Below are 24,234 nucleotides of genomic sequence, written 5' to 3' on the forward strand. Positions count from 1 at the left end.
TCTCCAAACTCCAGTGTGAAAGTTAAAATACCTGAGCTTATCAAGACTCTGAGGGTCAGCGGCCTCGAGAAGGTAGGTGACAGGAGTAGTGACTAAGGCCTCACGAGGATGCCTCGGCTTCTGACGCAGGGAATGTGGGTGAGTGGTAACCCCGTGGGGAGTCGGGGGTGTGCTCCCACTCAGAGGGTTCAGGGAAGGAGAGTCATGTAAGGATAAAGGATTAAGACCAGCAGGCAAGCCAACTTTGCTTTTTAAACAAAGCAAAGTTTTTAACAGTCTAGATTGTGAGCCTGGGCTTCTGGCACTCTGTAGCTAGGAGGGGCCCTGTGGAATAATAGCCTTAGCTCCTCAGAAGGAGACACACAAGAGGAGAGGAGGTTGCTTTCTGACTCGAAATGGCCCTCGATGTGATGATGGAACACTTGAGCAGACATCTTGAACCCTTGAGAACACTTCCCGGGGACAAACATCAGGGTGGACTATATGGAGCGGAAAGACCGAGTCTCTGAGAGACTGAGCCGCTGAAGTGACCCGTTTTTCTATTCCGTTATTGTTAAGGTCATTTTTACTTTGAGTCAAAGCGTTATTACTTAAAGTCTTTGAAAGCTAGACAGGTTCAAAAGCTAAATGTGGTAGCACACTCCTAACATTGGCACTTGGGAGGCTGAGGCAGGAGGATTGCCTGCCTGACCTCCATAGCTTGACCCTGTCTTAAAACCAACAGCTGGCTCAGCTTTGACCTTCACTTGATACTGAGCTTGCCCACAATCACTGCAGCTCAGTTCTCTCAACTGTAACACAGGGAAAGGAGGTTCCTGCCTCAGAGTAAAACAGGCAGCACGGGACACACAGGTACCCAGTGTCTGCTTCGGGCTAAGATGCTAACTTAACAACGACCTGTAATATTTGATGGGAATGGGGAAGAGGCAAGGGCAGTCCCGGATGTGGGGGTAGGAAAAGTATGAGATAGAACATCGGAAAGCTTTCTAATTCAAAGCTGAGGACTAGAAAAGGGTCTTTTTCTTCCCTGGGTGGGGAGGGGGTGGTGGCTGAGGACAGTCTGTGTAGCTCAGACTCACTGTGTAGTTGTAAGACCTGCTGATCTCCAGCCCCTGCCTCCTGAGTTGTGGTTAGAGGCATAGACCACCAAGCCTGCCTATATAGAAGATTTTTCTGCAGAAGAGATGGCAGCAGTTAGAACCAGGGTATGAGTTAAAGCAAAACCACATGCTTAGGCAAAGCGGCTCAGTGGCGGATCACTTACCTGGTCCACACAGGCCCTTGCACTGCAGCATTTTTTTTAAAAAAGAGGAAATGGGTTAGGAGCTGGAGACATCGTTCAGTTGGCAGGTACTTGCCTGTCATGCTTTAGGCCCTGGTGTTGCATACACTGTGTGCTGTACCACCCCCACCCCATACTCACAGACCTTGGGAGACAGAAGCAAGAGGATAGGGAGATGGGGAGGGGTCAAAGCCATCCAAAACCATCACACAAACGCACGTGCAGGTAAAACACCAATCACATAAAAAAAATCATTAAAAGAAAAGAAATATTTAAATTAAAAAAAAAAGTATAGACACCAGGGCATAATTCCAGGAGTTAAGAGACAGGGAGGAGAGAACCGGGGGTTAAAGAGCATCTCTAACATCCTCAACTACATAGCAAGTTCAAGGACAGCCTAGGTGGTCTATTTAAAACATATAGCATAGGTAAGATAGAGCCGCTTTACAGAGAAAGCTAGAATGGTAGCTCAGATACCAGGTACTTACCTTAGGTGACATGGGACAAAATAAGCGTGGGGCTTACTGGCTGCTCCCCCTGACATGCTCAGTCTGCTTTCTTATAGAATCCAGGTCCACCAGCCCAGAGATGGAGCCACCCACAGTAGGCTGGGCCCTCCTGTCAATTACTAAGTAAGAAACTGCCCCACAGGCTGGCCCACAGCCCCATCCTAGGGAGGCCTTTGATTAATTGAGGCTCCTTCCTCTCAGATAATTCTAGCTCACATTGACATAAAACCAGCCAACACAGGCATGAACATCCATATACATATTCAGTACAAGATGTGTCTGTGTTGTTAGACTCTTTAACAAGTTTTATATTGGTCCTTCAGCAGTTTGGCTGTGGGGCTGGAGAGATGGCTCAGCGGTTAAGAGCACCAAGTGCTCTTCCAGAGATCCTGAGTTCAAATCCCAGCAACCACATGGTGGCTCACAACCATCTGTAATGAGATCTGATGCCCTCTTCTGTTGTGTCTGAAGAGAACTACAGGGTACTCACCACATATATAAAATAATTTAATAAAATCTTTAAAAAAGAACAACGGTTTGACTGTGATTCTAGTCTCTAGATGAGAGTTACAAAGTAGAGTGGAAAAAGAAGAAAAAGGGAAAGGAAAGATGACTACCCCAGGTATGCTGGAGGATGTATTATAAATGTAGGCGGGGCATAGTCAAAGGCAGGGATATCTGGAGAGTCCAGAGTGGGCGTGACCCTAAGCCACGTCGGGGAGAGAAAGGGAGGGGAGGGGAGGGGAGGGGAAGGGAGGGGAGAGAGGAACCAGGTGCAGCAGCAGAAGGCCCAAAGAGAGCAGCTAACCAAATGATGGGATTGGATAGATCGGAGCTGCCCAACCTCCTGGGCTGGAGAGTTCAGGGGAGGGCAAGACATGCCAGTCAGGAAGGCCCTGTGACAGGGATGCAGGGAAACCAGGCTGCCAGCTCCTCAGCCACTTGTCCCAGGTTTGAGACCTAACACATAATACTAGCCTTAGCTGTGAGTGACATCTTGGTGTAACACTAGAAAATCACTTCATATGTCCTTGTTTAGAATACCCTCTCCAGACCACCACCTCTATAAACAGTGTCTTGAGCTTAGCTTGGATCACTGGAGACACCAAAAGCAGCTGCACACAGCCTTTTCTTCCCCAAATGCCTGGCAGAGACATCTTGAAGGAAGGATCTCTTTTGTTTGTGGTTTCTCCGATCTCAGCCGATCATGGCAGCGAGCATAGGAAGGAATAGCCCACAGCGTAAGGACTCAGGAGCACAGCTGCTAACAGCGTAAGGACTCAGGAGCACAGCTGCTAACAGCGTAAGGACTCAGGAGCACAGCTGCTAACAGGAAAGGACCAGAATAAGAAGTCAGCGTTTGCTGCTTACAGTCCTGCCAACTCCCAGAGGCGAATTCAAGTCTGACGCTATCAGTGGGTTAAAGCGTTGGGTCTAGGTGTCTTTCCACACACTCAAGCTGGCAAACAAGCAGACTCCACAGACGAGTGCTCCTTGTCCTTCCCTCAGTCACTGAGCATGCCCAGACGACCCTGCTGGTCTAGGAGGGAACCTGGAGGGAGGTGGAAAGAGGGCACAGCTCTAACCAGCCAACCTCGGCCAACCCACAGGGTTGTGAGAGTTCCTGTTGTCCATGGCACTGTTTGGCCGAGGTATTTTGTTTTGGTTGGTTTCGTTTTTGAAACAGTCTCTATATAGGTCAAGCTGGCCTCCAGCTCACTATGTGGCTAAGGCTGGCCTTGAACTCCTGGTCTGCTTGCCTCTACCTCCCAAGTAATTACAGTCACGCTTACGCACCTCTTTGCCTGGCTACATGACTGACGTTTGATATAGCGGGTTACATGGCACTCTTCTGATAATAGGTACTTGATATAAATTACTCCTCCAAATACTCACAAAGTAAACATTACACATAAATGTTAAAACCATCCCTTTAAAGACCGAGAGTCAGTGAGATGGCTCAGTAGTCATAGGCCTGAGTGTGATGCCTGGGGCCCACAGGATACAAGAGAGCCTACTAAACTCCTACAAGTGCACGCCATGGCATGCATGTATTCACACACACACACACACACACACACACACAAATAAATACAAACACGAACGTAATTTTAAAAATAATGATCAGGCCCAGTGTGGTGTCCCAACACCTTTATATCCAGCACTCCAGAGGCCGAGGCAGGAGGATCCCTGTGAGTTTGAGCCCAGCCTGGTCTACAGAGTGAGTTGAGGACAGCCAGGGCTACACAGAGAAAACTTGTCTCAAAAATATATCCATACATAGGATCAAAAACCTATCATCCCATCTCCCAGGAGACTGCCACAGGCGGCAGCCATGACTTTTACACCAGCCTGAGCTATAGAGTGAGCCGTCTTCTTAAGAAAAAGCCGGGAGCAAGGTGAGACCCTTTACTATCCACTACCACCGTCTCACACATTATACTGAGGATCTTAGGCAAGAAATTCAAAATCAAACTCATAAATATTAGTAAATACTTAGGAAAGAAGAATATAGGAAAGATTTTAGGTTCATTTGGAGTGCAGGTTTTGTAGACACAGGTAAAATAATCAGACAATATATTAAAAAAGAAATTCTGGTGCAGGGTGTGGGGGAGGCATGGCCGCAGGTGTGATTCTGCTAAGCACTTGCCTGGCCCTAGGTTGGATTCCCAGAACTGAAAACAAAACATACAAAAACAAAACCCTCTTTGTAGAGCGTAGGTTCTCAACCTGTGGGTCAATGACCCTTTGAGGTCATACAACCCTTTGGCATGGGTCTCCTAAGACTGTCTGAAAAGACACACATTTACATCATTACAATTCATAACAGTAGCAAAATTAGTTATGAAGTAGCAAAGAAATCATTTAATGGTTGGGGGTCACCCCAACATGAGGAACTGTATTAAAGGGTCGCAGCATTAGGAAGGTTAAGAGCCACTGTGGTCGAGAAAAGATGCACAAGGGCAAAGGCATTAATTAACATGGAGACCTAAAAAGGAGGGGACTGTGAGGGCTCAGGCGAAAGACCTGATGTGGAACACTGGGCCAGAGGTAGCAGGTGTGCAAAGTGTCACACTGAGAACAGATGTCAGAGGTGTCTCAGAGTGTTTGCTGGTGAGCTGGATGTCGGAGAGGGAGGAGTCGGGGCTAACTCAGTTTTCTCACCTGAGTATTTAGTAGGCTTTATTGATATGGGAACCCCACTTAGAGAAGAGTTGGAATTAGAAGAGGGATCAAGTTGCTGCGCAAGGCATGGTGGCACTCGTCTTTAGTCCCAGAGTTCAAGAGGCAGAGACAGGCAGATCTCTAAGTGTGAGGCTAGCCTGGTCTACCTAGCAAGTTCTAAGGGCTACAGAGAGAGGCCTTATCTTTAAAAAAAAATAGTTTTTTTTCCCTGTTTTGTCTGTTTTGCTTGAGATAGCCCAGTCAGGCCTCCAACTCTCTGTGTAGCTGAAAATGGCCTTGAATTACTGAACTTCCCGCCTTCATCTTCCAAGTGTTGGATCAGCCCATTCGTTCCTTAAAAACACATATTCAGGCAAAGATAATGAGTCATCGATGTAATTGGACAGTCTGAAGTTCAGAGGCCAGGGCAGGCTGACAGATAGAACTGGGATTCTTCAACATAGGAGTAGTCTTTAACTTTGGGATCAATAACTTGGCCTGTAGTGTGTGTATAGAGAAGTGTGTGTGTGTGTGTGGGGGGGGGGCTCCTATTGGAAGAACAGGGAGGTGAAGAAAAAACAGCAAAGAACACACAGAGACAGATGGCAATGACTTATGAAAACTGCCAAGAGCCAATGGGGAAAGTCAAGACATGACGTGACAGGGCACGTGGCATAATTACATGGAATGCCTCAGTTACCCTGCTCACTGCTGCGGCTGTGTACCCTGGCATAGGCAACTTAATGACAAAGTGGCCTTATTCTGTCTCAGTGAGGGTACAGTCCGTCATGGTGAGGAAGTCAGGGCAGCGGGACGAAGGGCTCTCCCTCTTCAGCAGACCGAGTCAAGGCTCACCTCACAGGTGTGCCTGGAGCCTTGCCTCCTAGATGATTCCAGACCCTACAAATGGACTGCTAACATCAACCATCACAGAAGACAATGCTAACAGTATTGAAAACAAGTTTCATGATTTGGGCAATTTATCTTCTAGTAGTATGATAATTTCACTTTTTCATATGTGTGGTATTCATGTGTCTATGCATGTCTTACGTGTATGTTGGCCCCTGTGTGTGGGGGGGGTGGGGTGGGGGTTGCAACCGCATGTAGAGACCTGAGGCTGATGTGGATCATCATTCTGGATCAGTCTTTCACTTTTATCCACCGAGGCAGGGTCTCTCAATCAAGCCCAGAGCTGTCCAACATAGCTAGTCAGCTTGGTAGACAGCTTGCTCTAAACGTTCCTGTTTGGCTGCCACGCCCAAAGGTCACAGAGAGCAGAACTCCCATAAGTATGCTTTCCAGCTCTCTGACCTCTGAGCGTTCTCCCTACAGTGAGATTTTAACCTGCATTATCTAACATTCCTTCCCTATCATATTATAGACACAACTGAAACACAACATGTTAGCACCTGTTAATCTAGATGAAGGATACACATTTTCATAATAAACACACTGGGAGAGGTTGTTTTGAAGGAGGCAGCCATCGACTATATTCAGTTACCTGCTCTTCCAAAGGTCAACTATCTATTCCTAGTACTAATCTTTGGGTATAAATGAGATTTCTCTTTTAACAAAGGAAAATCACTGTGCAAATAGCTGATACCAGTTCCAGTCTAGATATGTACAAAATAAACATTTTCTAAGATAAAACATGTCTTATAAAACGTCAGGAAGCTGAAAGCGTTAAGGTATACCTCTAATCCCAGCCCGCAGGAGGAAGTCAGGGGGATCAAGAGTTCAAGGCTAGCCTCAATGACATAGCAAGTTCAAGGCTAGCCTGGGCTATAAGGGACCCTGACATTTTAAAAAGGAGAGAAGGGGCAGGAAGGGAGGGACAGAGAATGTGCAGGGGAGGGGGAAGGTAGGAGGGGGGAAAGAGAAGAAAGGACATAGTAAGAAAGTTGGAAAGCTGTCTTAGGGGTTTTTGTTGTTGTTGTTGTTGTCTCTGCCATTGACTATGGCAGACTATTTGGGTCATGGCTCTGGAAGATGGGTTTGATGGTTTGTATGTGCTCCGCCCAGGGAGTGCCATTATTAGGAGGTGTGGCCCTGTTGGCGTAGGTGTGTCACCGTGGGTTATAATACCCTGGTCCTAGCTGCCTGGAAGTCAGTCTTACTAGCAGCCTTCAGATGAAGATATAGAACTCTCAGCTCCTCCTGCATCATGCCTGCCTGGATGCTGCCATGTTCCCGCCTTGATGATAATAGACTGAACCTCTGAACCTGTAAGCGAGCCCCAATTGAATGTTGTTCTTATAAGAGTTGCCTTGGTCATGGTATCTGCTCACAGCAGTAAAACCCTAACTAAGACATTGGGAATTCCAAGAACATGGTGTCGTCATCTGGCAGGGTCACACCACTGCTTTCTAACATGCTGGACAGTGAGAACACAGGAAACGAGATGGGGACTCTCAGGATGGATCTGTCCTTTCATGAAGAACCCGTCCTCAGATGACAGCATCAGGACATTCGTGAGGGCAGTACCACTGAGAGCTAATTGTTCCTATCTTCTCTCAAGTGTCAGTCCCACCCCCTCAATAGCAGTTTAAATGGCAATTAAAATTTGGCATGTATGTCCAAGGTAACATGCACACCATAGCGAAGCCCATGTCAAAAGAGCCTGGTCAACCTAGGGAGGTTCCCAGTGACCAAGGTAAAACAGGTGCCACTTGAGCGGCCAACTCCTGAGCATGGCAGGGTTTCCAGGCTAGGAAACCAACAGTATCTGAAACTGATAACATTTATCCAGATTTTCCTATGAATTGTATCTCTGGATGACAAATAGTTTACATGGAAACTGGGTTAGTTTTTGTCAAAAACCAAGCCCCGAGGAAATCCCATCTGTAGGATTAATTCTGGCTCCGGGTTTCGGTGGTTTCTGTCTGTCTGGTGAGGAGATGCAACTGCAGTCCCCACCACAGCATCGTCCCTCATGGAGAGGGGAGAGAGAGAGAGAGAGATCTCCCCATGCGGTAGGCTTTCCCTTGATCCCTGAGGCCCCAGACTCGGATGGTGCCACACACATCCTACATGTGTCTTTCCCTAAGAATTGTCTCTGGGGGGCAAGACACCCTAAGGTCCTTTACTAACACAGGTACTTCTCATGTCACTAAAGTTGACAAAATTAACTATCAAAGGAAAGAGGTATCCCCCGCTCCCTGCAGAAAAGTGGAACCCAGGGCAGGCACTTTACTCCCCAGCTATATGCACTCAGTCCAAAAAGTTTTTTTGGTTTTTTTTTTTTTGAGGCAGCATCTCAATGTACAGCTCAGTTTAGTCCCAAAATCCTTCTGCCTCTGTGTCCTGAATGCTGGTATTCTATATGTGTACCATTATGCTCCAATACATCATCATCATAATACAGAGCCTAGAGAGATGGCTCGACTGTTACAAACACTGGCTGCTCTTCCAGAAGACCAGGTTCAATTCCCAGCACCCACATGGAGACTTACAGCCATCTGTGACTCCAGTTCCAGGGGATCCAGCATCCTCTTCTGGCCTCTGTGGGTAGCAGGCATGTACACTGTGCACTGATATACATGCAGGCAAAACATACATGCACGTAAAGTTAACAAAAATTGGTAACTAATAATGGGAAAGATGGAGACTAGGTTAGCAATTTTAAAAGATTAAAAGCTGCTCCAGAAGCAAACCAAGGGTCTCACTTAGATTCTGATCAGAGTAGACAGTTTTGAAAACCCAACATAAAGAAAAATGTGAACTTGATATTAAGAAATTATTGTTTGGTTTGGCTTGATTAAAAAAAAAAAGTTCTTGCTCTGTAGCCTAGCCTGACCTCAAACTCATGATCCTCCTGCCTCAGCCTCCTGAGCACTGAGATCATAGGTCTTCATCTGACTTTTATTAGTTCCACAGTTTTATTGTTTATTACTGTGTGTGTGTGATGTGAGCAGACACACACGTCAGGACACGTATGTGGAGGTCAGAGGTAAGTCTGTGGAGTTGGTGCTCTCCCCCCCCCTTTGCCTGCATCCCAGGCTTCAAGCTCAAGTCGTCAAGTCTTTTATTAGTTTTTAAAGGCACAACAATGTTGTGGTAGATATTATGTGGGGGTTTCTACTCCACCTTAGATCATTTTCCTCCCAACTAAAAGACACAAACCTTTATAATAAACCTTAACAGCACTAGAGTTGGGCAGATGTCAACCCTCTGGGCTATTTTTGTCTGCTTTCTTGTCAATAACCCCCAAGACATCACTTGTCACACACATTCCACCTAGGCCACTCCCACTCCTGGTGGCCAGGTGCTCACAATCCACACCACCCCATGGCGACTTCTCCACCCTCCCTTCCTTCTCTCCCCTCTCTGTGCCTGAGAACATAAGCCCAGGAACCTTCAGCCCCACCTACCTCTTCTGCCCAGCTATAGGCTGTAGGCATCTTTACTAACCAATCATGAATATACAAGAGCTGGTATAGTTGAGGACCTGCTTGTCTTGGAGCAACCAGGTCATGGGATACAGTTTTTAGCATTTGAATACACAGCCGCAACAGACCAACCCACTACACAACAATGACACTACGATTTAATGAAGATTCCTTTTTCTAATCAGTGGTAAAATAATGCCATAGCTATGCATCAAATAACTGGGTGCAGGGACAGACATGTGGACAAAACATGTGGACATGAGTTACTTCCAGAATAGTCACAGGCCCAGAGGGTATCTGAAAGCAGGTATATTTACATGAGAAAGAAGGGAGTGTGCGCATGCGTGCTCCCTGAGTGACAGTATATCCTCCCTGTGACCATCATTATTGCTGGCTGATGATAATCTACCTCCTACCCTCAACAGCTTTTCCACCTGAACTTTTAAAAACTGGTGACATCATCCAGTTTTAAACCTTGATAGAAACCTAACGATGAACCTGGCTGCTGCACTCCCCCAACACACACACAGCTTCTCAAGCGCATTAACATTCCCTCCTCTCTTTTACTAGTGTATCCTAGCTCAGTCTTTCATCCCCAGCAGAGGGAACCACCACACAGCCTTCTTCCTAAACACTCCCTCTCATCATAACCACCACAGCACCCTTCCTAAATACACACACACAATTCAGCATAAAACTATTGTCACAGGCATTGATCCTCAAAATGACTAATGGGACAGACTCCAGTGTCGGTTAAGCTTACTACAGTGAGGGTATCCTACAGGTACAAATTCCGAGTGTCTTCAGACCTTGCACAAACTATGGAAAATAAAATCCTGCCAGGAGGGGTAGCATATGTTTGTAATCCCAGCACAAAGTGGTATGGTGTGGTATGAATCCAAAGCCAGCATGGGCTACAGGGCAAGACCGTTTCAATCTCTACACAAAAGATTACAAATAGGTTCTCAGAATTAACTCTAATTTAATGCGATGGGTATGTTTTGCTGATACCAGAGTCCCTGGGGAAAATAACACGCATTGGCCTACTCTGCTTTTCTAGAACAACTGTGCATGGCTGTTCTCTCTCCAAACCTGAATGATTCCCTTATACGGTGCACTCTCAAGACGGCCTTGCACATTCAGCCTGCCCTCACTCCATTCCGCCGCGAGGTGGCAGAAGGCTCACGGATGCCAGACCTCTGCCGGGATCCAGTGACGTCACGCAACCCTAGCGACGATTGGCTACCTTCCCGATGACCTTGAGGGGAGGAGTCCGTGGCAGAGCCGGAAACAACGGCAACAGCGAAAGCCACGTCCCGAGACCGGGCGTGCGCACTCGGAGGATCCCAACCGCTGTTGAGGCCTCTGCACCTCCTCCTCTGGCCTGAGGGGGCACACTGGCGTCTACCGACGCGGGGCGCAACCTGCCGAAAGGGGTCACACCGCTGGGCGCTAGCGAGGGGAGGAGTCACCTTGAGAGGAGGGGTCACAATGACTAGCCGAGTCACTCTGCCAGGTCTCTTTTAGTGAGAGGAACACAAAGAGGAGGGGGTGCAGCACTGAGGGGCTCGGGGAACACACGGATGTGGCAGTGTCATCCGTAGGAAAGGTCCCCCGAAGGAGAGCGGGCTCCGAGGGGCAGCGGCCTTTGAGGGGGCGGGATCCTGCCGAGGGCGGGGCCTCCTTGCAGGTGCAGGCGTCTCCGAAGAGAGGGTTATTAGGACAAAGAAGTAAGAGGGTGGTCACCGGATCGAGCGTCGGAATCTCTACTTAGGGGGATGGAGATGGAGTGAGAAGGAGTCGGGCAGGTCAGGGATACGAAGGCCAGAGGCTCCCTACAGCCCTGGATACTACGATCGGAGAAGACAGGTGTTAGCGAGCCCCGAGATTTAGGGTGTCGGGGTCAGAAGCCCCCCTGGACAGTCGGAGTCGGGCGCAGACCGGGCAGGCAGCGTGGTCGATCCGTGGAGCCCGGGGTGCAGGAGAATTCGCGCCGGCAGTCAACCCTCAAGTCGTCCTGTGATTCACGCCCCGGCCTACGCGCGGGGGAAGCACCTGAGGGGGCGTGGCCGGGCCGCAGCCCGGGCTCCAAGGAGTTAACCGCAGACCGGGCCCGGCCCCGCCCCGGGCAGGCCGCGCAGCCTGAGCCCGGCGGCGAAGCGGAGCAGCAGCCGCCCGCGGGGAGCCCGCCGCCGGCGCCCGGGAGCGCCGCCGCCGCCCGGCCCAGGCCCAGGCCCAGGCCCCGCGCAGAGCGGAGAGCCGCGGCGTTCCACCGGGCCCAACTCGCCGGCGCGGCGGGGGCGGGCCCAGGACCTTCCGCAGGTCCTCCAGGAGTCCACCGGGCGGGAGTCCCGGCCCCCGGGATCGGGTTGGGCCGGCGCCCATGGCGAGCGCGGCCTGCCCGGGTCCCGGGGATCCGGCCATGTGAAGCAGGCCGGGGCTGGGGGCCCGGCCATGGCCGGGGAACGGCCGCCGCTGCGGGGCCCCGGGCCCGGAGAGGCTCCGGGGGAGGGGCCGGGGGCCGCAGGCGGAGGCCCGGGCCGGGGCCGGCCCTCCTCCTACCGGGCCCTCCGCAGCGCCGTGTCCAGCCTTGCGCGTGTGGACGATTTCGACTGCGCAGAGAAGATCGGGGCCGGTTTCTTCTCTGAGGTCTACAAGGTAGGACCGGCAGAGAGGACAGAGGGGCGGGACCGAGCCTTGGACGGGAGGCTAGAACTTAGAGGCCCCGCAGCCTGGGTTAGAGATCCTTGAGCTAGCAGCCACCCAACCTGTCGGGCACACACCGAGCCTTGCTTCCCCCAGGTTCGGCACCGACAGTCGGGACAAGTCATGGTGCTGAAGATGAACAAGCTCCCCAGTAACCGGAGCAACACGCTAAGGGAGGTGCAGCTGATGAACCGGCTCCGGCACCCTAACATCCTCAGGTGAACGGCCTAGCCTCTTGCTGGACAGCTTGCTGGGCAGGAGGAAAAGTCCCTTGGGAAAGGAGGGAGATGCAGTGGAGCCCGGGCTCTTACAGCTTATCCTTTATCCTCCCCATCACCTTTCAGGTTCATGGGGGTCTGTGTGCACCAAGGGCAGCTGCACGCGCTTACAGAGGTAAGCATTAAGCATAGGCCAGGAAAGAGGGAAGGCACCACACCCCCAAGTGAGAGTGTCAGTGATCTTGGTGGGTCTGCTGGGAAATTAAAAAGAAGCCACCTGCCTGCCCAGAACCTCAGGACCTCCTCCAACTAACGGCTTCCTGAACTTCCCTGTGGGCAAACCACTTATTAGAATACTGGAGTTAGTCTGTGTATCTCTGCCGCCCAGAGAACTTTCTGCCATGATGGAGATATTTTGTATCTGGGTCCAATACAGGAGCCACTAGCTACACTAGCTACACGTGGAGTAGACTAAAACAAGAGCTGGTGTAACAAAAGAATGTCTGATTATATTTAAATGTATTGGATGACATAGTTGCACATAGTCCTACTGTGAGAGACAAGGCAGCCTAGTATATAAATGGGAACCTTAGAGCACAGACCCACCAACCCTTTTGACCTTTGTGAGCCTCCTGAGTGTCAACTGTCTTAGGAGTGGCAGGCACAGAGCACAGACATTCACTCCCCTTGTCTTTCCCCATGTCCCAGTATATGAATGGGGGCACCCTGGAACAGCTGCTCAGCTCCCCAGAACCCCTCTCCTGGCCAGTCAGGCTCCACCTAGCCCTGGACATTGCGCAAGGCCTACGGTACCTACACGCCAAAGGTGTGTTTCACCGAGACCTCACATCCAAGGTAGGCTGGCCAAGACGAGTGGAACGATTAAAGAGGGTTTGTGACTGTTAAGTTGTAATTGGCCTGTGGATATTGACATGTGGGTAGTAGATATGTTAGGATGTCAGGGTGCCAAGGTGTTGGAAACTATTAAAGAATGGGGACGGCAAGAGGGCTGGGGAATTGAGTACTGAGTGAGGTGATGATAATGACGTGCATTGGAGAACTGGGAGGGAAGGTTGGGGTAGTGCTTAGTGCTATAGTGACACAGGGCTTTGGGGTATATACTGGAAGACCAGAGAGCAGGGGACGAGTATGTGAGGATGCTTGTGTGTGTGTGTGTCAGAACTGTCTGGTCCGAAGGGAAGACCGAGGCTTCACAGCTGTTGTGGGTGACTTCGGACTGGCTGAAAAGATTCCTGTGTATAGGTAAGGTGAACACTCTTCTTACCCCAAGCCTCCCAGGGGTGCCCTATACATGAGTTGAACCCCCCAGGGGTATTCTCTGTGGATGGAGAGGAGGCTTGCCCCATCCCCTTTAGTTTGGGGGAGATGTCTGAACTGGAGATGTGACCACCCTGCCTCTGCAGGGAAGGGACAAGGAAGGAGCCCTTGGCTGTGGTGGGCTCCCCGTACTGGATGGCTCCAGAGGTGTTGCGGGGAGAGCTGTATGATGAGAAGGTAAGAGACCTTGAGATAGAGCCCCATTCAACAACCCTCCTATATAGATTTGGGAACCCCCAGCCTTCTCCCTTACCCCTCACTGCCACCCTTCCAACACAAGATAACCACTGACTCCTCCCCCTTGGCATGGTCCACCTACCTCCAGGCCGATGTCTTCGCCTTCGGGATTGTCCTCTGTGAGCTCATCGCCCGAGTGCCTGCAGACCCTGACTACCTACCCCGCACTGAGGTGAGGTAACCTCCGCTCTGGGTGCCTCAACCAAGAGGGGCTCTGTGAAGCTTGATCCTCACAAGGGACACATGGAGAGCCCACTAAAGGCTAACTGGCAGCCCCTCCTCTGTCCCCACAGGACTTTGGCCTGGATGTGCCTGCTTTCCAAACTTTGGTGGGAAATGACTGTCCACTACCTTTCCTGCTTCTGGCCATCCACTGCTGCAGCGTAAGTGTCACCCCTTCCCTGACCACATCCGTGAGTTGTCTTCTAAGACTGGGGAGAGAATGGTGGAAACTCACTGTCTTCATGAGCCCTGAGCGAAGCTGCCCTGTCTTTATCCATCAGATGGAACCCAGCACCCGGGCCCCTTTTACTGAAATTACCCAGCACCTGGAACAGATCCTGGAGCAGCTGCCTGAGGCCACACCCCTCGCCAAGACGCCCCTCGCCAAGGCTCCCTTGACATACAATCAGGGTGAGTGAGCATGACCTTGACACCAGCAGAAGTCCTGCCTCTACTGAGAGTCAGTTCTCTGGACGAGGCTAATTGGATCTCTGAGTTAAAAAGGTGGGAAGTCAGGTGGGATGGAGAGGCATCTCACAGAAGATGGTTTTCATTGCTAGAGCCAAAGGCAGCAGAGGGAGGAAAGAAAAAGTAGGTAGAAAAGCGGAAAGGACGGGCTGGTGAGATGGATCGACGGGTTCAGGCATTTGTATAAGGACTTCTAAGCTCTACATCATGGAAGCAGAAAACTGACTCCTGAAAGATGTCCTCTGACCTCCGACCTCCATGACAACTTTAGTGTCCTGCGGTTCATAGTTCACACACGTGTTCATACAGACACATGAAATACTTTTTTTAAGTAAACAAGGTAGCTGGAAATAACAACTGTCCCTTCCAGAGCCCCTATAGGACTTCCTTTCTTTTTTTTTTTTTTTTGGTTTTTCGAGACAGGGTTTCTCTTTATAGCTCTGGCTGTCCTGGAACTCACTTTGTAGACCAGGCTGGCCTCGAACTCAGAAATCCGCCTGCCTCTGCCTCCCGAGTGCTGGGATTAAAGGCGTGCGCCACCACGCCCAGCAGGACTTCCTTTCTTAAGCTCTTGTCCCACCACCTTCCTGGAGATTCAGGGCCTCAGCTTGGAGCAGATGCTGGGAACAGTGATGAGACCTCTCTTTCTACAGGGTCTGTTCCAAGAGGAGGTCCCTCTGCCACACTTCCCAGGCCAGACCCCCGGCTCTCCCGAAGCCGGTCAGACCTCTTCCTGCCACCTTCGCCAGAATCACCCCCCAGCTGGGGGGACAATCTAACACGAGTCAACCCCTTCTCACTGCGGGAAGACCTCAGGGGTGGCAAGATCAAGCTGCTGGACACACCCTGCAAGCCGGCCACTCCACTGCCCCTGGTTCCACCATCACCACTGACCTCTACCCAGCTGCCCTTGGTGACCACTCCAGACATCCTGGTCCAGCCTGAGACCCCTGTCCGCCGCTGTCGCTCACTACCTTCATCCCCTGAGCTCCCCCGACGGATGGAGACTGCACTGCCAGGTCCTGGCCCTTCCCCCGTGGGCCCCCCGACTGAGGAGAGGATGGACTGCGAGGGCAGCAGCCCTGAGCCAGAGCCCCCAGGCCCGGCTCCCCAGCTGCCTCTGGCTGTGGCCACTGACAACTTCATCAGTACTTGTTCCTCAGCCTCGCAGCCCTGGTCTCCTAGATCAGGACCTCCCCTCAACAATAACCCCCCTGCTGTGGTGGTGAACTCCCCACAAGGGTGGGCTAGGGAGCCCTGGAACCGGGCACAGCATAGCCTTCCCCGGGCAGCAGCCCTGGAGCGGACAGAACCCTCACCGCCTCCATCAGCTCCCCGGGAGCAGGAGGAGGGGCTGCCCTGCCCTGGCTGCTGCCTTGGCCCCTTCAGCTTTGGCTTCCTATCCATGTGCCCCCGCCCTACCCCAGCTGTTGCCCGCTACCGCAACTTGAACTGTGAGGCGGGCAGTCTTCTCTGCCACCGAGGGCATCATGCCAAGCCACCCACACCCAGCCTGCAGCTGCCTGGGGCACGCTCTTAGCAGTGAGGCCTGTGAGCTCAGGCTTCCAACCTTGGCCTTCGGGATACCCTGTAAGGACAGTGCACTTGCTGGACAATGCCAGCCCCAGATGGGCTGACTAGCTCTTCTCCCCGTATAGGGGAGCTTCAGCATGGTCTCAATGGACAGAGCACCTCCTAGCCGACCCCTGGGTTCGCTGTCCCATTGGGATCACCGAACTAGACACAGCATTGCTGACACACAGGACTAACACGTGCAAAGTATTTAAAAATATTTCAATAAAACTGCCTGGCTGGCTCCGGGCCATCCATCCACTCAGCGGAGCGCCCTCCCCTGACCCATCTCTAGTTTGGGAAGTTCTTAAGGAAGGTCAGGTCTTTTCTGGAGGCTTCTTTACTCTTCCCAAGAGTAGTCCAGTTTCTGGAGCAGCTTTCAAGCAAGCAGCAGGTCGCCAGATCAGAATCAGCCCTTAGCTGGGCATGCCCAAGAGTGAGGGAGTGCTGGAGGAATTAGCAGTCTTAAAAATTGGCAGGCCGTAGGTTAAGGATGTAGGTCACAAGGTCTTGTTCAAGTGTCTGGAAAATAAAGCATCAGTGAGCTTCAGTTGACTGTCATTAGCTCTCATCCTATGTCCCCAGTTCCTCTTCTGTTCCAGGCCACATCTGTCCCCATGCCCTGCCCAGCCCAGCCCTATGTAAGCAGACTGAGACACTGAAGGTGATGGATGTGACAGATGAGGGGACAAATTTTCCCTCTTGTCTTCTGTCCACACACCCATGCCTAATCTCTTGCTTACCCGTTTCAGTTCAGATGGATCCCATCAGGAAACCTGAAAGCCTCCGACTCACAAATGCAGGGGTGAGGCTCTGCACACTCGGAAAATGTTCTTTTCCACTTCTGGTAATATTTTTGTATCTTGTCACAATATAGGCTTTGAGAGTCAGAGCCATACCTGGTAAACAGAGTTGGGATACACTTTAGACCCCTGCAAGCCCCTCCCTTCCCCTTGCTCTTTGCAAAACCTAGTCTAAATTCTAGCTCCTGCTAGGCCCACATGGTTCAGGAACAGGTTTCTGAACTAAAGCTTCCAGAGGCCTTAAGACCACAGAGGAAAACTGCACGTAAGGAGCTAGGTGTGATGGTGCACACATTTAATCCCAGCACTCAGGAGTCATACATAGACCTCAAACTCCATGGAACATGAGGCAGTCACCCTGACTTGGGGTTCCTGGAGCAAAACTGCAGCAGCTCTGCTTTCCTGAGAGAGTTCTAGTGCCCCAGTTGGCGTAGACTGAGCGAGTTTGGGCAGCCTGTCAAGGCTTAGTGAGGTCAATGCCAGCACTCCTCTGGCTGAGAAACCTGGCTGAAATCTCTTCTCTCTGCCTAATTTGTTTTTATTTTTAGAGATGTGGTAAGGGGTCTTTCTGCATAGCCCACACTGGCCTTAACTCACAATCCTTCTTCAGCTCCAGAGTGCTAGGATTACAGGAATATGCCATCATAATTGGGGGGGGGGGGTCAAGACAGGGTTTCTCTGTATAGCCCTGGCTGTCCTGGAACTCACTCTGTAGACCAGGCTGGCCTCGAACTCAGAAAGCTGCCTGCCTCTGCCTCCCAAGTGCTGGGATTAAAGGCATATGCCACCACTGTAATTTTTTTAAGTAAGCACTAGAGACCTCTAGGCACTATGGATGTAATATGGGATAAGAATGCAGGTCAGTGAGATGGCAACGGCTAGCAGGTAGGACTACAGCCTGGGTACAGTCCCTGAGACCCACACGGTAGACAACTGACTCCCACAAGCTGTCCTCTGCCACATGGCACCCCTCTCCCAACACATTTTGTTTTTAATATCTTAAACAGTTGTTAATCAAGTAGAAGAAACAAGAAACCACAATACTGATTGGTGGAGGAGTTTTGGGAGCAGGGCTTAAGGAAGTAATATGCATTTATGAGAGACTGAGTTAATACCTCCACTTCTTGCTCATCTGTATCCAATATGATTTCGAACGATCTAGCAACTCCTCTAAGCCGCTGGGCAGAGAAACCTGGGGGGCATCAGAGAGGTACTGAAGAACAATGAGAATATGGAGTAAAATGGGGGCACCCTAGGGGCCTGTGAATTTCACTTAGCTCGAGGCCACACCCATTTACTACATGAATTAATTGCTCCCAAATCCTTCCAGTGCTGCAGACACAGGCTCACTCTCCACCTCCAAGCAGGGTAAGAATTTGAAGTGAACTTCCAGAGTGTCGGGGTTGGCACTCTGCCTGAGAGGAGCCAATGAAGACTTAAGCAGTCAAGACGTAAGCCAGCAAGCCAAGACACAGACTGAAGTGGAGATGGCTCAGACACTTCAGCTCTCACCGATGCTAAGCAATGGGAGCCATGGGATAACACGGGACTGAAAGCTACTGCCACACTTACTGGCTAATAGTGTGACTTCCGTATCTGTTCTGGGGAAGCAGTGCAAACCATGGCATGTGTGCAGATGTGCACTGCCAGTCCCGACTCGATGACACACACCCCTTTAAATACCTCCATCTCAAAATACAGATAAGGCCATGCTTACTTCATAGTAATACTTAGAAGGTTCATCGAATGCTGCCAGTTTGGAGGACAGAGATGTGCAGTAGTTTCGGCTCTCCTCCAGACTTCTGAGGGTATGTGAGATGTAAAAACACCTTTCCTGATATTGAACCCATCCGCATGGACAGCAGGTGTCTACAAAGCAGAAAGAATGACAGCCACAACCCTTGGGATAATAAAGTGACCAACTGGCCAGCTGGTTGTTAACGATAGTCCCTAAGGTCTACTCTCCATCAAGTCTCCATCAGCTTTAGCCCTTGATCTTTACCATCTTTTTACCTCTTCTGGAAACATTTTATGTCTTCACAATATGGGGAGATTTTTCTAGTGGAATTAGTTTTACTATCCTTGGTTTCTGAAAGATTAAAATCTGCCCTAACACTAGGCAACCTTGCCTAGCTCCCATATTGATCAGTTCATTCATTCATTCATTCATTCATTCACTCATTCATTCCATTTAAACCCTAACACATCTTCACAGAACATTCAGAGCTTTGCCACACACATCCAGCCCATGGCCACATCTCTCTCTACAACTCTGTAAGCAGACAGACTTGGTTCTACTTAAAAATGCCTATCTCTGTTCTTTTCTGGCTCATCTTTAAGAAATAAAATCCTTCTTCAACATCCCACTCCACTCTTGATCACAATCACCTCTTATCAGACCTAATTCCAACACTCAGAAATCATTCCCAATCCACCGCCTGACTCTCTCTCTCTCTCTCTCTCTCTGTATATCTGTCTGTCTCTGTCTGTTTCTCCCTGTCTCTCTTCTCTCCCTGTCTCTCCTCTCTCTCTTCTTTCCCTCCCCCCCCCCATCTACATTTTCTTACATCTCCATCCAGCCTCTCCCATTTTTCTGCACTGTGGCAACTTAAAGGAAAAATTTTTTTTTAATTTGGTGTGACTGATTTGAAGAGAGTGAGAGAATAAGAAACATGCTCAAAGGTAGGCAGGGCCTTGAAAAACATGTTAATGAGAGGGGGTGTGGCCTAGGCCGGACTCAATTTCTTCATCCTCCTGCCTTAGCTTCTTAGATGCTGAAGTTATGTGCCACCATGTCTGTCTCAAGATTTTATTGTTCTATTAAGAGGAAGAGAACACTAATGTTGACTTTCACATCAGGAGTTGTGCTCGCTCTCTCTCCAAATCTGTGTCTGGGCACAGGCTGAGTGTACTATGCTCCGTTATTGCTTAGATAACTAATGAGAATGGCATGGCCTAGGCAGGGACAGCGTGATCAGATTTATGGTTGTGAAGGATTCCCTATAACTAGGGTTGGGTCAGTGGTTAGAGCACTTGCCACAGAAGCATGAGAACCAAACCTGGGTGGAGGCTTGAGTGAGAAGGCCCTCAGAGGCTCAGCTATTTGAATGCTTGCTCCCCAGTTGTTACAACTGTTTGGGAAGGACTAGGAGGTGTGGCCTTGTGGAAGGAGGTGGGGCCAGGCTAGGGTTGAGGTTTCAAAAACCCCTGCTTCTCACAGTGTGCCCTCTCTGTCTCCTGCTTGTGGATCAAGATGTGAGCTCTCAGCTGTTCCTGGCTCCACCATCATGGACTCTAACCCTCTGAAACCACAAACCAATTAAACATTTATAAGTTGCCTTGGTCGTGGTGTTTTATCACAGCAATAGAAAAGTAACTAAGACGCCAAGTAAATGCCAAGTGAGCGGAAGGCAGGGTCAGAGAATCCTCACCAAAAGCTGGCTATAGCCATATTGATGAGCTCTGTGTTTGATTGAGATTCCCTGCCTCAGTGAAGAGTCTCTTCATTGACCTGTGCACGCACAAACACATGAGTGCAAAACACACTTGCATGCACAGAGGGGTTGGGGGAGAAGAGAGGCACACATTTACACATAGGACTCAGAGAAAACAGGAGCTTAAGAAAATGAGAGCTAAGGACAGATGCCTGTAATCTTGCTATCGGAAGATAGCAAGTCCCTGATCACTGATCGTCTGGATGCCCCCTGAATCAGAAAGATTTGGACAATGTGAAGTGAGTCACTGGAGACAGCTTCCTCTTCTCTTCCCATTAATGATCTGCCATAGAGCTGAGTGCACCCCCATAAATCCAATGTGCAGCTTGGTCCTCATCAATAACCGAGTTCACATAGCCCAGAAACAACTCACTGACTTCTGAGAGCTAGACAAACCCAGCCACTTAGAGACTCCTAGTCCATCTCCCATTGGCCACCAGCCCCATCTCCCTGATCCCAGAGCAGATACCTGATGAATCAGAGAAGAAGCGCCTCAGTGTCTCCCGAGTGCTTGTCAACCTCTGGTCCAGGTCCTTCCTCCGCTCCTCCTCGTTTCTCAAGTTCTCCTTCATCTTTGCTCTCTCAGCCTGGCAGGCTTGTAGTTGCTGCTCAGCGTCCTCGTGAGTCCTCTGCTTCTCCTGTAATGTGTCCTGGCTCGAGATCAGCTCTCTCTGAGCCTTCTGAAGCTCCACCTCCTTCTGCCCCAGCTGACTTATCTTCTCCCTGAGCTGCTGCTGCAGGCTGCTATTGGTGGCTTCCCAAATCCTGGTCCCCTCCTGGAACTGCCGAGACACCTGCAGATCTGTTTGGCAGAGACTGTTTGGAGAGACTGTTGGGAGTAGCACCTGCATCCCAATCCAGGGAAGGCTGAGATAGGAGGACAGCAAATTCGAGGCCAGCCTGGGCTACATATGGAGACCCTTGTTGGGGGTGACAGGTGCTGCAGGGAGACTTGAGTGCACTTCCTCCAGCTGTACCCCAGTGCTCTAAGACTTCAGCATCAACCTTTTCTACTTCTTGAAACTTCCTGTATCATGTCCTGAACTTAAGATCTGGCTGCCTGGAGTTTAAGGAACCCTGAACTGCTGGTCAGGATAAGAAGGCAGGAGCACTCCAGGGTAGTCCCAGCTGGAAACCAGACCCAAAAGCCAAGGATGTTGGGACAGTGTCTTTGAGCTAAGGAAAGGCCACTTGGTGGGAGAGAAGGGAAGGTGTTTAGAATGAGTGGTCCCCATACTCACAGCGAACTCCCAGGCAGATGACAGCCACCCCTAACATCAGACAGGACACGAGAAGGCCAAGCAAGAAGTATTGCAAGCAGACTGTAGGACCTTAGGGGACAGGGATGATAGGCAGTCAGCTTCTGGAAGCTACAGTGAGAGAAAATGAAAGCATTCCTAAGCAGATTTTGTTGTAGGTAGTAAGTGCTGGGGACAGACACTGGCCAAAAGGATTGGGGGTGGGGGGGGAGGGCTTTACCTGGCTGAAGAAACTAAATTTCATACAGGGAAGGAACCTGGAGGCACGTGACTAGACCATCCGAACAGGGGAATTGTGATCTGGGACTCCAAGTGGGAACAATCGCTACCGGGATGGGGTAGGTAGTGGAGTGGCTGGGCTAACGTGGAAGTCCCAAAGGCTCGTCTGGCACGGGGCAGAACCCAGCCCCACCTCTCCAGAATGCACATGAGTACTTAATGCCTGATGTTCCCATGCCCTGCGCCCTCCGGGCGGGCAGCTGGTGAATGGCACGCTGGGGCTGCGGGGGGGGGGGGGGAAGGTGGGGGCGAGAAGGAGGGGTAAGAATACGCACAGCGGGGAATCTGCCCGAGAGCAGACGACTTCACAGAGCTCCAGGTCGCAGTTGGTTGCTCTAACCCGACTCCTGTGGAAGGGGAGCGCCCGAAGTGAGGACGGAAAGTCCCTGTAACCTCCCTTCTCTCCAGCCCCACGCCACGCTGAGACCCTAGTCTGTCCTGAGCTAAGTGCCGTGGAACAGCCGCATCACTCCCTGGACTTCATCTGCTACCCCTGGGGCACTCGTCCCTGTCGCCTTCGGAACTTTTGGGATGAACTCAGCTCTCTTCTTGCTTGTCCCCAGAAGAGCCACGCCAGGAAGTCCTCCATAGAAAGTCCTTCTTGGGCTCTCTCTTCCTTATCATTTTCTTAGGGTCCTTTGTCGGTGACCCTTCGTACTTCTACCATGTCCTCCCCACTCCTGTTTTCCACTGAAACCGCTCTCACACCGGGCTGCCCGGATCCTGAAAACCCAGCTAACTGTGAGCACCTCCCACTCCTCCTCCCCTTGGCTCTCTGACATCTCTTTCTCAGAAATAGCCCTGCTTCTTTCTCCAAGACTGCTCTGTACTCCCTGGATGAAGACACTCTCTGTAGGCGTCCCTGGTCCTCCATGCCTACCTGCTTTGTCCGCTAGTACAGGGGAAGCCAAGCCTGGTGACCCTCCTGGGACTGGAGACACTTGCACATTCTCATAGGTGAGTTCCCCATCTTCATAGGCCTCACAGTCTGGAAAGGAAAAAAGCTCCAAAGTTGGAGTCTGGAGTGAGGTCTGTGGAGTGGGGATGGAATATAATGGGGGGTGGGGGGAGCAAGCAGGACTTACCCTGTCCTAGATGGTTAGATGCGCTGTTCTTCAGGGGCACTTTCACAAAGCGCAGGTCTGCATACGTGATAGTGTCAGCCATAGCCCTGGGCGCCTCTGCTTCACAGTCTTCCAGCTAATCCACTGGTCCACACCTCCCTGGCCCCTCTCCTCTCTTCAGCATTGAGTTCTCTGTGCCACTGTAAGGCTCAGCCCTTTGCGCTGTGACGCCAAGTCATAAAAGAGGAAGAAGGTCTTTGGCAGATGGACTCAATGAAGCAGAGAGGTCCTTGGGTTGGAGCCAAAGGCCAGAGAGGGACGCTGGGGTCCAAAATACAGGCACTGAAGCTAGCCTGGACCTGTGTCCAGCCAGAGCCCCCTCCTCCTGCATCCTAGACCCACTTTAGCCTCCTCAGTGCTTAAGATCCTCATACCAGTCCCCGTGTGTTCCCTGGTTGGCCACTTCCTGCTGACTGCCATTCACTGAGACCCATCAATGCATAGTTGGGACTCTGGCTCTTAACTGACCCAGGACATCACCCCAATCACTACTCCAGGTTGCAGCTCCGTCCTCAACCATCAGATTTGGGGTTCCTACCATGGAGCCTCTGCATGGAGTGCTCCTGAGGTAAACCTGACGCCTCCCCTCCCGCTTGCTGAGCTGTCAGCCTGAAGCCATCCCTGGGAATCTGACAGCTTTTGGGAGGCTGCAAGGGAGGCAGGAACAAGCTGGGTTTCCTCTATGAGCATCCCAGATTCTCCACTTCATAGCTTTTCCCTGCTGTCTACCTGACCATGCCGGCGAGTAGCTGTCCCCTCCCCATGCCCATCTTTCCTTGATATCCTGTGGTGTCCTCTGTGTTCCCACATCAGAGCCTATCAGGAATCAGCATCCACTTGGAGCAGCTCTGGGCTGAGCTAAAGGTCTAGCCTGGAGCAACAGTAGTTCTCACACACCCTTCCAGAGAGGAAAGAGAGGAAACAGTGAGTGTGAGATTCAGTACAGGATATGGTGCGCTGGAGAGCTGGCTCTGACGTTCAGAGCCCCGGCTGGATTCCCAGCACCCACAGGGCCATTCTCAGCCATCTGTAACCCCACTACCAGGGGATCCCATGCACCAGGCATGGACATGGTGCACAGACATACATACAGGCAAAACACATGTACACATAAAATAAAACCTAAAAAACAAAACAAAACAACAAAAACGAGAAGAGAGTGGCCATGGT

General features: G+C 50.8%; 2 protein-coding genes across 3 annotated transcripts; one reads left to right on the forward strand and one right to left on the reverse strand.

The window, feature by feature from the left end:
* The first annotated feature begins 10,310 nt into the window (after positions 1–10,310).
* On the forward strand, positions 10,311–16,655 carry Tesk1 (testis associated actin remodelling kinase 1). Its single transcript, XM_021159831.1, has 10 exons — positions 10,311–12,002; positions 12,147–12,268; positions 12,395–12,443; positions 12,977–13,123; positions 13,449–13,531; positions 13,693–13,783; positions 13,932–14,015; positions 14,137–14,226; positions 14,347–14,476; positions 15,187–16,655. Exons 1-10 carry the CDS (start codon positions 11,799–11,801, stop codon positions 16,071–16,073), a joined length of 1,887 nt encoding a protein of 628 aa, XP_021015490.1. The 5' UTR covers positions 10,311–11,798; the 3' UTR covers positions 16,074–16,655.
* Positions 16,300–23,208, reverse strand: Cd72 (CD72 molecule). Of its 2 annotated transcripts, none has more exons than XM_021159832.1 (9): positions 23,026–23,208; positions 22,821–22,928; positions 22,216–22,287; positions 21,644–21,733; positions 20,872–21,204; positions 18,626–18,777; positions 18,024–18,121; positions 16,849–17,004; positions 16,300–16,627 (listed from the first exon to the last, which is right to left on the reverse strand). In XM_021159832.1, the coding sequence occupies exons 1-8, from the start codon at positions 23,105–23,107 to the stop codon at positions 16,854–16,856; spliced, it is 1,086 nt and encodes a 361-aa protein (XP_021015491.1). In that variant the 5' UTR covers positions 23,108–23,208; the 3' UTR covers positions 16,300–16,627; positions 16,849–16,853. The 2 variants fall into 2 exon arrangements, with proteins under 2 accessions (XP_021015491.1, XP_021015492.1); XM_021159833.1 differs by having other exon boundaries at positions 18,024–18,100; positions 23,026–23,206.
* Positions 23,209–24,234: the final 1,026 nt, after the last annotated feature.

The sequence above is a fragment of the Mus caroli genome, chromosome 4, assembly GCF_900094665.2.
Source record: "Mus caroli chromosome 4, CAROLI_EIJ_v1.1, whole genome shotgun sequence".
Taxonomy (NCBI): Eukaryota; Metazoa; Chordata; class Mammalia; order Rodentia; family Muridae; genus Mus; species Mus caroli.

Coding starts and splice junctions, on each gene's coding strand:
- Tesk1 (XM_021159831.1), top strand. CDS start 11,799: ATGGCCGGGGAACGGCCGCCGCTGCGGGGCCCCGGGCCCGGAGAGGCT. Junction 12,003..12,146: donor TCTTCTCTGAGGTCTACAAG/GTAGGACCGGCA, acceptor TGCTTCCCCCAG/GTTCGGCACCGACAGTCGGG. Junction 14,016..14,136: donor ACTACCTACCCCGCACTGAG/GTGAGGTAACCT, acceptor CTGTCCCCACAG/GACTTTGGCCTGGATGTGCC.
- Cd72 (XM_021159832.1), bottom strand. CDS start 23,107: ATGGCTGACACTATCACGTATGCAGACCTGCGCTTTGTGAAAGTGCCC. Junction 21,205..21,643: donor CATCTGCCTGGGAGTTCGCT/GTGAGTATGGGG, acceptor TCTGCCAAACAG/ATCTGCAGGTGTCTCGGCAG. Junction 18,778..20,871: donor CTTCTTCTCTGATTCATCAG/GTATCTGCTCTG, acceptor TCTGCTTTGTAG/ACACCTGCTGTCCATGCGGA.